The sequence below is a fragment of the Brassica rapa genome, chromosome A08 (genome assembly GCF_000309985.2).
Source record: "Brassica rapa cultivar Chiifu-401-42 chromosome A08, CAAS_Brap_v3.01, whole genome shotgun sequence".
Classification (NCBI taxonomy): domain Eukaryota; kingdom Viridiplantae; phylum Streptophyta; class Magnoliopsida; order Brassicales; family Brassicaceae; genus Brassica; species Brassica rapa.
Genome location: NC_024802.2, coordinates 20262552 through 20274980, shown reverse-complemented (window position 1 = coordinate 20274980; position 12429 = coordinate 20262552). Strand labels below are relative to the sequence as shown.

The 12429-nt window shown below is 36.8% G+C and overlaps 3 protein-coding genes across 4 annotated transcripts; all 3 read right to left on the bottom strand.

Moving 5' to 3' along the window:
• Positions 1-1957: 1957 nt before the first annotated feature.
• LOC103835973 lies at positions 1958-2962 on the bottom strand. Its single transcript, XM_009112180.3, has one exon. The coding sequence runs from the start codon at positions 2535-2537 to the stop codon at positions 2253-2255; it is 285 nt and encodes a 94-aa protein (XP_009110428.1). The 5' UTR covers positions 2538-2962; the 3' UTR covers positions 1958-2252.
• Positions 2963-3186: 224 nt separating this feature from the next.
• Positions 3187-8211, bottom strand: LOC103835972 (ubiquitin carboxyl-terminal hydrolase 15). 2 transcript variants are annotated; one of them, XM_009112178.3, is made up of 15 exons: positions 7980-8211; positions 6772-7375; positions 6320-6671; positions 6063-6234; positions 5892-5975; positions 5688-5815; positions 5508-5596; positions 5310-5395; positions 5044-5206; positions 4813-4936; positions 4569-4726; positions 4397-4481; positions 4109-4321; positions 3971-4032; positions 3187-3905 (listed from the first exon to the last, which is right to left on the bottom strand). In XM_009112178.3, the coding sequence occupies exons 2-15, from the start codon at positions 7206-7208 to the stop codon at positions 3380-3382; spliced, it is 2679 nt and encodes an 892-aa protein (XP_009110426.2). In that variant the 5' UTR covers positions 7209-7375; positions 7980-8211; the 3' UTR covers positions 3187-3379. The 2 variants fall into 2 exon arrangements, with proteins under 2 accessions (XP_009110426.2, XP_009110427.2); XM_009112179.3 differs by lacking the exon at positions 7980-8211 and adding an exon at positions 7875-7936.
• A 592-nt stretch (positions 8212-8803) lies between these two features.
• Positions 8804-10783, bottom strand: LOC103835971 (interactor of constitutive active ROPs 1). The gene is made up of 3 exons (XM_009112177.3): positions 10235-10783; positions 10003-10078; positions 8804-9914 (listed from the first exon to the last, which is right to left on the bottom strand). Exons 2-3 carry the CDS (start codon positions 10014-10016, stop codon positions 8954-8956), a joined length of 975 nt encoding a protein of 324 aa, XP_009110425.1. The 5' UTR covers positions 10017-10078; positions 10235-10783; the 3' UTR covers positions 8804-8953.
• Between the last annotated feature and the right edge of the window lie 1646 nt (positions 10784-12429).

Below are 12429 nucleotides of genomic sequence, written 5' to 3'. Positions count from 1 at the left end.
TTTTAACGAGTGTTTATTATGACTTAAACAAGTGCGAGTGTAATATTGGCTCCTCGCGAGTCAAGTAAGTCAAAATTTGAATCAGAATTGATGTGAAACATGCGAAACCGAACGAGTAGAGCAGATTTGTCCAATTTCCTAACAACAATACAAATTGTATCCTATCTCACCAAACGATTTATCTTAATATACACAATTAAATTATTTTGTTGTATAAACTAAATCAACTAATCGAATATACAACCTCACTGTCAACACATCAAATTTATACTCCAGTAGTTTTTTCACAGACAAAATTTTATAAAGTCAAAAAAAATTACGCTATCATCACTTTCAAATGTAACAAAAAACACGAACACCCAATAGATTATAACAAATATTTTTACTCAAATAATACATATAGTTTATCTGAATAATATTAAAAAAAACTCTTTTTTACCGAATTATCCAAAAAAAACCCAACCGAACCCGAAGTGGACGCAGAATTTATAGGATATTAGTCAGTTTCTACCATCGTTATCCAAACCGAAACAAAAACCAAAATAGCCAATCTGAAATTCATAAATAATTAAATAGTTTTTCTTTGTAACAAAAAAAAACAAAAACCGGAAAAACAAATCGGAATCAAACCAAAAACCGAATGCCATAGAGACAACCAAATTGTTTCAAGTGATGTTTAGACAAAATTGAAATACTTGAAAAAAATAATTGGCCAAACCATACATCCAAATTGTTAGCTTACAATATAAAAAATGAGAACTTATATTAAATATAACACCATAAAAATATTTTCAATTAGCATGAGGGAAATTTCCAACAATTTTTTTTTATAAAAAGTTCAACCAATGCTAAAATAATCTACAAAAACATAATTAGTCAAACATTAGAAACTACAGAAAATTTTCATTATAAATTGAAAATCTAATATAAACTGAAACAAACATATATTATAAAACATCATTTGTTGTTACATAATATATTGTAATGATTATTTATGACATCATTGAAACTATTCATATATTACTTTAAAATATAACTTTTTTTTATAATTTTATCACATTAGATTTGATTTTAAATTGATTTAGCTTGGAGGTGGTTGTATTAATTTATTATCGTGAAAAATTAGTTGTTGTAATAATATTAAAGTCTGATACTCTTAGAAATAAAAAATATATTAGTTGTTCTTACTTTAGATTTCTTCAATTACATCAAACTGAAATGAAAATCAAATATAAAAAATATAAAAAAATATAAAAAATATAAAAAATTATATTTTCCTTAATTTTTAATTTAATAATTTTGTGTTTTCTGACAAAATAGAATTGTTAGTGGTCTTTTTAATTCAAAACCAACAAAATCTAATAAAATTTAAAATATAATTTTAGAATAAAAAGAGATTACATTTATTATATCCAGTAAAAATAAAATTTCAAATATTTTATAACATAAAAATTTATTTTGATATAAAATTATTTTAGTGTAAAATCACCCGCCCGTAGGGCGGGCCAACCCCTAGTCATCAATAATCGAAGCTTCGGGGTTCGTGGGAAAGATTATGATTTATGACATTAGCTAATTGCTCTTGATCATTAAGGCTTCACATTGGTATCTTATCCATCTAACTAATCAATTATCAACAAATGATTTATGTAACCTTCAATTATTTTTTCTTTATTTTATAATTAGGGAACAAAATTTATAAAAAATGGAGAAAATTCAGAAATCTGCCTGTATAATAAACTCTTTTTTTTTAATTTCGAAATTAGTGTTTTTATTGTCAACTATCAACTTCATTATTGTTAAAGCTTTATATTACTTTCGAGTTTCGATGAGTGTAATTTGTTCTCTCTTCTTTTTCTCCGTCTAAAAGTGCTTTGGCCCTTTGCCTTTAATTCTTAGCTTCCAGAGAAAAATAGACTTTGAGAAGTTAATTATGATAAGAAAAATGAATTATTATTTCAAGTTTCCATAGAAATTCAATAACATCAAGAAAACAAATTTCATTACAGAGCCATGTATCAAACATGGTGAATTTGAGACTATAATACATACATAATTTGAGACTATTTCTCTCATGATACACTCATACACAATGAAAGAATGAAAATATTCAGGATATTTCTATGGATGTGATGCTCCTACTCTCAAGTCTCAGCCCTGGTATTGAACCATTCACAAGTATGAATGATCAAAGAAAAATTGCAAAACATGATTTTAAGTATTGTGTAATGAAAATAGAAACCAAACTTTCTTCAACAAGTACAAATATCCTGGGAGCAATCTTGGCCACCACAATCATCACCATCCATGGAGTCGGCTAATCCTTTGTTTCTTGGGACTGCAATGATTATTACCTTCTCATCATCTTGTTTACCTTCTTCTCGCCCAATAAGATTCTTCCTGAGGTCATTCAAATCCTGCTTTGTATCTGTTACAAAGCTATGAAGAATAGAGAAGCAGGTGAAACAAGAAAACACTAGATTGATAGCAAACAACGCGATGCAGAGGCTCACGACGATACAAGTGTAAGTATCCATTCTTTTTGGAAACTGATCATGATGGTTGGCTTACAAAAACTAGAATCAATTATATTGTCCCCTCTAAGAAGTAAGAAGAAAGCTTAAATCTGAAAATGTTTGGTGTGTTTACATTTCTTTTATAAGAAGGAAACAATAATATATATCTTTTTGGGTCTGCGGTTGAGAATATTTATCAACGGACAAAGGTGGTAAGCATGACAAAAACATGTCTCTTTCTTTCCTTTTCACCAAATCTGTTAGTTTCCTACCAACTTGATCTTAGGCGGGGACGGTATGTCCAAACAAGCCATAGTAAAACAAGTAATATGTAAATTATTTCTCATATATACTAGTGAAAATGATTGCATGTTTGAAGCAAGATATAGATCTTCCAAGGTGTATCTTAGTAGACTAGAAGAGAAAATGAAATATCATGTCTTCTAAAGTTATTATACTTTACTACACATTTCTAAATTCTAAAGAGCTTCAAGCACATAAATATGAAAGAGGGACAACAACTTCTATTGTGTTTTCAGATAGTGACTTGCGTTTGCAGTTTATTTGGTTACACACCTGCACAGTTTTTTTCAGGGTTTGGTAACTAGTGACTTCCATTTACTCGGCTTACATGGTGGCTTGAGTGTAGCTCACAATTAGAGTAAGAATATACAGAAACAGGAAAAATATGGTAAAATGAGACTGAACATTTGCCCTGAACCAAATATAGATATATCATAAAGACAAAAAAAAAAGGATTAGGGCACTCGAGTTAAGTATCCCTAAGAGAGATCTAAACATATTTAAAAATCATGGGAGGTTCAGAACAGAATCCTCTCTACTCTCTTCTACTACTACTACTACTACCAGTTTTGTTCATAACTGTAAGTTTGATCCTGACAGTTAAACCCTGGGTTAGTCTCATAGTTTACATACATACTCTGCTGGTAATAGTCATGGGATGTTGGTGCTGAGTCCATCACGACCGTGTTGTTGTGATTCGTTTCTTCCTCCACGAAATACCGGGTTTCTGACTTGGTACCTGAGAACATTCTGCAGGCGACGGTGTTGTGCGGCGACGGCTCCACGTTGTGGCGTAAGTTGTTGAAGATGGAGAAAGGAGAGGAAGAGTCTAAGACGTTGCACCCATCTGTGTAGTCCACGGTGCTGAAAGAGTCCCTGGTTGATTCTGTGGTGAATGAAGCTTCGTCTGAGCTCGTGAAGAGAGACCACTCGCTTGATGACTCAAAGTTCTTGTGGTGGTCCGCTCTCGGTTTGAAGCGGTTAACTGGTTTCCTCTGTTCCTTCATCTCGTCTCTTGGTTGTGACTGTGAATGCCGAACCTGAGCTTTTCCGTTGTGTTCTCCTCTTAGAGGACGCGGATACGATCTGCAAAAAAAAGGTTATATTCTCAGAATCTGTGACCCTGTAATGAAGAACTGGTATGTTCTTACCTCATGTAGAACAACATATAAGCTCCTTCTGACATAACTTGAGTCATTGGCACTTGATGAATCTGTAAAGTTTATAATAGAAGATTGCACAAGTTCAGAAACAGTTTGGCTTTGCTGCATTATACAAATGAGTTATACCTCGGAATCATCTATTCTGAACCAGTTGCCTCTCAAATCTTTGACATAGGAAATGTAATGACCAGAGAAAGATGCGTTGAGAGTATCCAGGTGAACTATAACAGCATAAAGCATATAAAGTGGAGGAACATCTCCGGTTCTTGTCATAAAAGGTATCATATCCAGCATTTCAGGAAAGCTTATACATTTGTTTATTTTCCCGTATCTTCCTTCCTACATACATAAAGGAGTTGTTAGCGGTAAATAAAAAGTAAGCCAAGAGTAAAATCTGTAGTAAGTAACTTATACCTGGAATCTCTTAAGAACAATTGTGAGAATGTTTGGTGCTTCATGAATGCTCAATTCTTTTCTTGCTTTAACATATCCAGCGCACCTTTTTTTAAATACAGTTTTCACAAGATGATTCAGTTTCAACACCACTATAAGAAGAAGAACAAGCAATATGGAGTTTGGATTTAACCTGCTGCATCTATACATATTTTCTCCATCGAGATCTTCTGGTCTAGTAAACTGAGTCAGAGCATCTTGAAGAGATTCTACCCATCCGTATATCTCTAGTGTGAGATCCATTATGTTTTCGTATCTTTCTGATTCATGACCACACCTCAAGCATTTCACCTGGTTTTCAGAGAAACAAAGCAGTGAGAATGTGTAAAAATTAAAATCAAAGTAGATATACATCAAAAGCTAAGAGATTCAAACACCTTTGAGCGGAGACGTCCACCAAACATATGTTGAACTAAGGTTGTTTCTTGCAGTCTTGTATCCACTTTAGTCTCACCTCCAAGTCTCTCCAAACATATTGATTGCATAGAGGCAACTAAAAGCCTGCATCCAAGTAAAATGGATAAGAGAAATCAAAATTAAAATGTTGAAATCGCATTAAGAAGAGAGGATTCACAAAGTCACATCTGAAAAGGACTAGGAAGAAAAACCTTAAGAACTCATGAGCATCTTCTTGACTCCCATCACCAATCTGACAATTTATACTCCGCATCTGTGAGAGAATTCTGCTAGCAGAAAGTGGACCTCCAGATTCTCTAAGCATCATTACATGTTGCTCAAGTTCACACATAAGGCACCAATCTTTCCCAGAACCTATTTCAAAAGAATTAACATTATCGCTGTCAGAAGTGGTCAAATAAACCTGTAAAAATCTATGCTACACGATGAATTGGGAAAAGATTGGAAAAAGTATTACAAGATCTTGAATGTGATCGTTGAAGCAAATATGCAACGAGTGGCTTTGTGCATGTTAAGGACTGCAAGACAGCGTTTGCATAGCAACTGGAAAAGAAAAGGTATAGTAAATTAAGAAAGCATATGGGCATTTACACTAAATGAATCTTGCTCAATTTTGCCATTAAAAGATTGAAAGAGAAGTAAACTGAGACAATACCTGTTTCCACAATTCACTAGGCCCCTAGGTGATAAGTAAAACACCTCACATTGAAAGAACTTAACAAACTCCTCATATGGAAAAAGCATCTGAAAAATAAGAGACATTGACTCAGAAAAATAGGAAACTAGAGATAGAATTGAATTAACAAAGAGACAATTATATAGACAGGGAACTAACTCTCAGGTTTTGATGTCGATCACCATGCTTTGTAGAGTTTCTTAAACCCATCATTTTCATTAAACCCATGGTTGAGGAGATACCATTGCTTTCTTCAGCAATGCATGTATCCTTAGACCTAACAGTCTCTGGATTATAGATGTAAACATGAGACGCTACTACAAGAAAATTCTTATGTTAAAGAAAAATCTCAGAGACACTCACTTGATACTGCAGGGACCAGTCCCTTCTTACTCGTCTCTGTGCATGGTTGTTCTCCGGATTTGCGCAGAGTAGCAGTTCTGGTCCCTGTTAATTCAATCCACATTAGAAGATGCAAATCTCAAACTCTATTAAGCCTCAACTATAGTAACTTTTATTAGCTTTAGGTCTCACCGTTTGAAGGATATTGTGCGTTTGGACAACCAAAAGAGCTTCTTGCTCCCAAATTGCTTTCACAAGTTTCTTGCATACCACTTACAAAAGCTTGTCCATTCATTTGCATAGAAGAGTTATCAACAGAATGCCTTCTAGAATTTGTTTCCACGGCAGCGCTGTTGCTTCTCAACTGCACACAAAAACCACTGGGTTTAAATTTCAAGAACCGTATCCACTTTTAGCAAAACAACATAACTGTTTAAGAACTAGCTTACCTTATGTTTAGTGTGACCCTTCTTGTTATCGCCCCCAGCACATGCAGCTTCACCACTAAATGATTCTCGGTTGGACTTAGAAGAATTTGGTTTTCCTACGCTTTTTCTCCCTTGTGTGTTGGCTTGTGGTGTAGAGATACCCAAGCTTTCAAATTCTACAGAGATTTTTGAAGTCTTTCCCTTCGCTTTCTGCTTGGTACCGTTACTATACATTGTAGCATCCATGTCTTGGTCATGCAAAACAGACTCATTCTCAAAGGAAGCCCTCTCAGATGAAGAAGAGCAAGCCTCCACAGGGATACATTCATCTTTATGAGCTAGCCTCCAGTGAATTATTTGGCACTGCCCAGAGCTGCAAAACGTCAAAAATCAAGTCCTTCATTGGTTATATTGTCTGCAACAAGTATATCTCTTAAACGTATATGAAATCAAAGCGGGAGGTGGAAGTATACCAGTATCTAACAGATTTGCATCTCGAGCAGCGTGTCTTAGCAGGACTAAAACACCTTGCACATACATGAAACTCATTACTAACAGGGACCCCACACGTAGCAGCCACAGACTCATATCTCTGCTCAGCGACAGTCCCACTCACACCAGACACAAAATCATCTCTTACAGCACCACTCGCAGCAGAAACGGCGGCCTTGGTCTTGGTTCTTAGACCTCTATTCTCTGTAGCCGCAGCCTCAAATCTTACACCCCTATTCACATTAACTTCGGTCTCAGCTCTAAAAGCTTCTTCAGCTGCCATCTGAGCCAGCAAGTTAGCCCTCCCTCTCTTTTTAGAAATATCACTCCATTTACCTAATAATATGTAAGCTACCACAGGAAACACAACCAAAACCAAGAACAATAAAGGTATGTCCGCTCCCCTTGGTTCGAGCATGTCCCTAGCCACGCATTCATGACCCGGTTCACAGCTTGTGGGAGTCTCTCTTCAAACTACAAGAGTTCTCGTAGCCATAAAAATCTCCAAACACTCACTCTTATGAGAAGATGCACCAAGATCTTATCTCCAGGTTCAGGCTACTTAATCTCCCAAGATGGACAGCACTGCAAGTAAACACACCAACTGAATCAGTTCATTTTCTACTCATTACACCATCATAGAAAAATAAAACTTGTCACAGAACACTAAAGAGTTTCATAGATTGATTCCAAGGCACAAAACCATAATCAAATCATCTGATCTACAGATTCATTTCACTCACAAGTGCCCTCTGAACTAACAAATCAAAGAAACCCTCAAAAATAAAACAAAGCATCTCAGTGAAGAACCCAGGTTTTGTAAATCTGAAGCAAAAGTGAGTATCAAAAGTAAGAGAAGACCACGAAAGATCCTAACTTTCAGACACTAGACAAGTCCCTAGCCGACAAAACTCAAGAGAAACACTCGCGATCCAAACGAAAGAAGCTTAAATTCATAAGAACCCTAACACATTATCCCAAAAAGCAGCTCAAAAACCACTCTCAAACGGAGACGGATCTAACTATAAAGCCTCCACTGTTCTACCAATCTAAAGATTCAAGCACCCACTAACCCATAACTTACAGTAGCTCAACAAGAAATTTGACAAAGAACTAAAGCTGAGAAACGGTTCAACATACATAAAAAGGAAGGAAAGAGTTGAGCTTTGTAAGAGAATCTGAGCATTACCTTATCTAAGAGAGAGATGAAACCCTAATTTCAGCCTTATCTTCTTCTTGTCTTCTTCTCCTTTGTGAGAGCTCGAGAAAAGATGCTTTGATTCCTCGAATGGGTAACGCACAAAAACAGTCTCTTTGTCTTTCTCTCTCTCTCTCCTCTTCTTTGTGCTCTTCTTTCTCACACTCTCCGTCCTGTTAAGGCTGCTGTTTTAAAAAAAAAAGATGATAAAGCAGACAGTTTAGTTGATGTATTTAACTAATATTTAGGGCTAATTTGAGACAATTAATGTCCAGAATATATCTTTCTAATGTTAGGATTGGATTCGAGTTTATTACGTAACCACAATTACAGAAAGTAAAATTAGACTTTCCTTGTCCTAACATATACATGTCACATTAGATTTGCTAATTAATATGATTACCTTTATACTTTTTGCCAGGAATACGTAAGCTCTAAAAAGGGTATGAAAATGACTTGTTGTTGAAATATCGAAAACTATATCCGACGGTCATAAATTCACTTAATAATATCAACATAATAATCCTAAGGAAAAAAAATAACTTATAACCGAATGTCAAATCACAAAAAATGAATGATAAAACGTATTTTCTAAGAACTAATATTAAAACATTTTTTATCATATGTTCTTGTACTAGTTTTTCGTTAATGGATTTTATTTATTGGTAAATAAATTAGTCAAGCTCAGCCACTAACGTGACATGTCTTGTTATAGTAACACTCGCTATATAGATGACTCTCATTTTCAATAAACTTGGTAAATTGGGCCTTGATCCGGTTCTTTTAGACCAAACCCGAGCCCGCGACACGATTTCTAATAGTTACCATTTTTTCTTGTGAAAAGTGCTAAAGAGAATGCAAATGATTTGGATTGGTGAGTTAGCATCTGATGAAGCTCACCAACTTACAAAAGTCTCGAGATTAATACAATACAAATGGTAAGAAAAAACATAGTCATGCATATCTCACTTGTGCCCTTTCTTCTTCCACAAGTCACCAAACATCTTCTTCCCTGAACTCTTCCTCTTCCCACTTCCAAAACCATCATCAGTATCATCCATGAACCCAACCACCGCACTCGGGTCAAACAACCCACCAGATGGATCCCGACCGTTCATCTCAGTCTCTCCAGAGAGAACCGCAGCTGCAGCATCTGCCGCCTTCCTCCACTGCTCGGTTTGAACCCTGAGTTTTTTCATCTCAGACTCTAAAGCTTCTTTTGCCTCTTCCATGGACTCAAGCTTCTCCTTTAGCTGAGCTGTGTCTGCCCTGCTTTCTTCCAACTCTTCTCCAATCTGACTCACCTTTGAAGCCATCTCATCTTCTTTAGCTCTCACGTTAGACATCTCAGAAGCTGAATCAGTTAACTGATTCTTTAAGCTCTCGTTTTCTTTGCCTAGTGACTCATGTTCTTTCTCCATATCATACAGTCTAGCTTTCAACATCTTGACCTCATCTACAAGTTTCTCATCTTCTTCTTCTTCTACTATAGCAATCTTCTCAACAGGAACCTCAAACACATCAGTCTCTTTCTCCACATCACCAGGGATCTCGTCTCTATCTATTGCTTCTGCTTCAGATGCAGAACCCTCCGCTCCATCCAGAGGGTTTGGTTTGGTTGATTTAGTATCTTCATGAAGCTCTTCTTGAGCTTGTTTCTTGACAGCTTCAGCATTAGCCAACTGGTCTTTGAGCAGTCTCAGCTCCTCTTGTGCTTGTCCTAGCTGCGACTCTAGATCCGATATTCGGCCTCCAAGTTTCTTCTGACCAAGCGGAGGTCCACCGCCGCTTCTAGGAGATTTACGGTCAGCACCAAGCTTATTAGAACTCCGGTCAGTAGTGAGCAGACGGTTGGGATGATTCGAGTGAGATGTAGATGATGATGTCCTCAGCCTCGAAGCTTGCCCATGAGACAACTCTGAAACTCTAAAGAAAGCAACACCAGAAAGAAAGAAAACTTTATTAGTCACATCATTACTCATGTATTAGATCATGCACAACTCAAGATCTTTACCTTGGTCTTGGCATTTTTAGTTTTCTGCAGGGGACTTAACTAAAAAGCTGCAGGAAGCTCAAAGGGCTATGAAAAGCTGAAGCATAAATAAAAAGCAGAATGTCATTTATTACAGCAACTACCAAAGACATAACTCATGTCGGGATTCCGATGAACTTAGATAAGGTAATAATACTAATTATCTTCAAATTTTCAGGAAAATTAGAAGGAAAAAAATGAATTGTAAACTTACCTTTGAATTTGAAATTCAGGAGGTGACTTAGGGAAAATATGGAAATAAAATATGAAAAAGATAAAGAGCTTCGTTGGATGATTGTGAGTTAGTTAATAGGAACAACGACATAAAACCAGAAGAAGACCCACAATGACAACAGACAGCTTCATTTTAAGACACTCTCAAAAATCAAGAAGCCTATAGAGATAGAGAGAGATGTGTTTTGAAGATTTGAAATAAAGCTGTCGGTGAAGTGGGAGGTAGTGAGATTTTAAAATCGAAGGACCATTGGGGGAGAAGAAGGGTGAAAAGTATAATTTCAATCTTCGAATAATGTCAGCTTCTTTAAAAATAAGTCAGCATGCAATGTAATAAAAATATACACGAGTGGAATGTTCATACTTCATATATTTTGTCATGGATAAATTGGATATTCTAGACCACCAAAATCTGGTAATGGTGAGAAACTGAGGATGTAATTATGTACAAGAAGCTTGAGAACTGAATCTGACACCATCAATGTTGTATCATTTTGACGTTTATGTATATGCATTTCATGATAGATAAATATAGAAAAATGCATAATAAATGTGGATTTATAATAAATACGCACACATGCATTCTACCTACAAATCAAATATTTTCTGACAGTCTTGTTTCTTTTTGTCGGGTTTCTACAAATTTCAACTTACAATCTTCTTTTTACTACTCTCCCCTAATTTCGACGTTTCTTTTTGTGATCTCCAACACCTCGAGTAACCAATTTGACATTTCTTAAGATAACAAAAAATCAAAACTAAATTACAAATATTATATATATAGCATTTTAGCACTAACTAATTTGGATTCACCTTTTGGGTCAGTATCATTATCTAGTAGTTGTAGACTGGCTATTGTAGAGTGTGACTAGATGGTAATTGTTTACTCTAAAGGTGTGATTGGTTGCATGATGGAGTAAAAAGGTGAAAAAAGTGAAATTGAGTTGAAAAGAAAATAATATCGCTGGCGCAGAACATTTTCCACTTCGTTCAAGTTGAGTAAAACTTTACTCTGCTATATTCTCTTTCCAGAGTAGATCAGCGGAAATGATTGTTATTATTTATTATCTTGACTAGCCGAAATGAGAGTAAATCAGCTGAAAATGTTTTTCGCATTTTTCATTTTACGCTATTTATACCATACAGTCAGATTCTAAATTTTGTTTTACTTTTTTTTTTTTCCCCATCAATAAGTTTTTATATTAAAGGAATCGGGCCAAACCCAGAAAGCATATTACAAAAAAGCCCACTAAAAAACCAACCCAGGCTAAAATTCGTTATCCAAATGGGCCCATTACATCCGGCCCAACTTGGAGAAACCCTAAAGTCATCGACTCTTGGAAACGGCCGCCTCGCGTGACATCCTTTTCGATGCGAGGACACGTGTTTCCATCCTCGACTTCGAGGTTACACGTGTCGCAGGATCGTCTCTCCACCACTGAATCACGTCATCGCCGGCGCTCTAACCTTCGGGACACCGGAGCAAACCAGGCGTCTATCGCTCCTCTAGTCATCACCGCCATCATCTTTTGGGTTCTAAAAACGGAGAGAATCAATCGCCGCGGCGAGATCTCATCCGTCGTCACCGTTAACCGCATAACCCAAAGAAAACCGTCGCATGCATCATACCCTTTCCACCGGAGAGCTTCACTCTCCTCCGACGAGAACATAACCGAACAACACATCTAAACCGCAAAATTAAAAGACTAGCGAAATAAAACCCTAATCGTACTAGGGACCGGAAGCCGGCGGCGCAAGGCTGTGGAAGCCTTCACACCCCGGGAACTAGAGCCGACGACGGCGGAACTGAAAAAGCTTCCCCGCCACAGAGACAAGGACCGGCGGCGACGGAACTTTGAAAGCCTCCGTCTCCCGGAGAAAAGGAAACAACTACCGAAGTCTTCACCGCGCCATCCTTCCCGCAGCCGCGTCGTGACTCCAAGACCAAAACCCGTGAGCGGTTGATGGCTGACCAGAGTTCCGACAAACGGAAACCGGAGGAGACTAAGAGGAGATAGGACATGCAACTTAATCTAACAGAAAAAAGGTTTCCGGCGGCGGCACGGACGCTCACGCGCCGACCGACCGCCAGATCCCCTTAACAAAGCTTTTCTCTCTTTCTCTCTCTCTGCTCTTTTTGATGAACAGAGCTCAGTCCAATTTTGTTTTACTTTC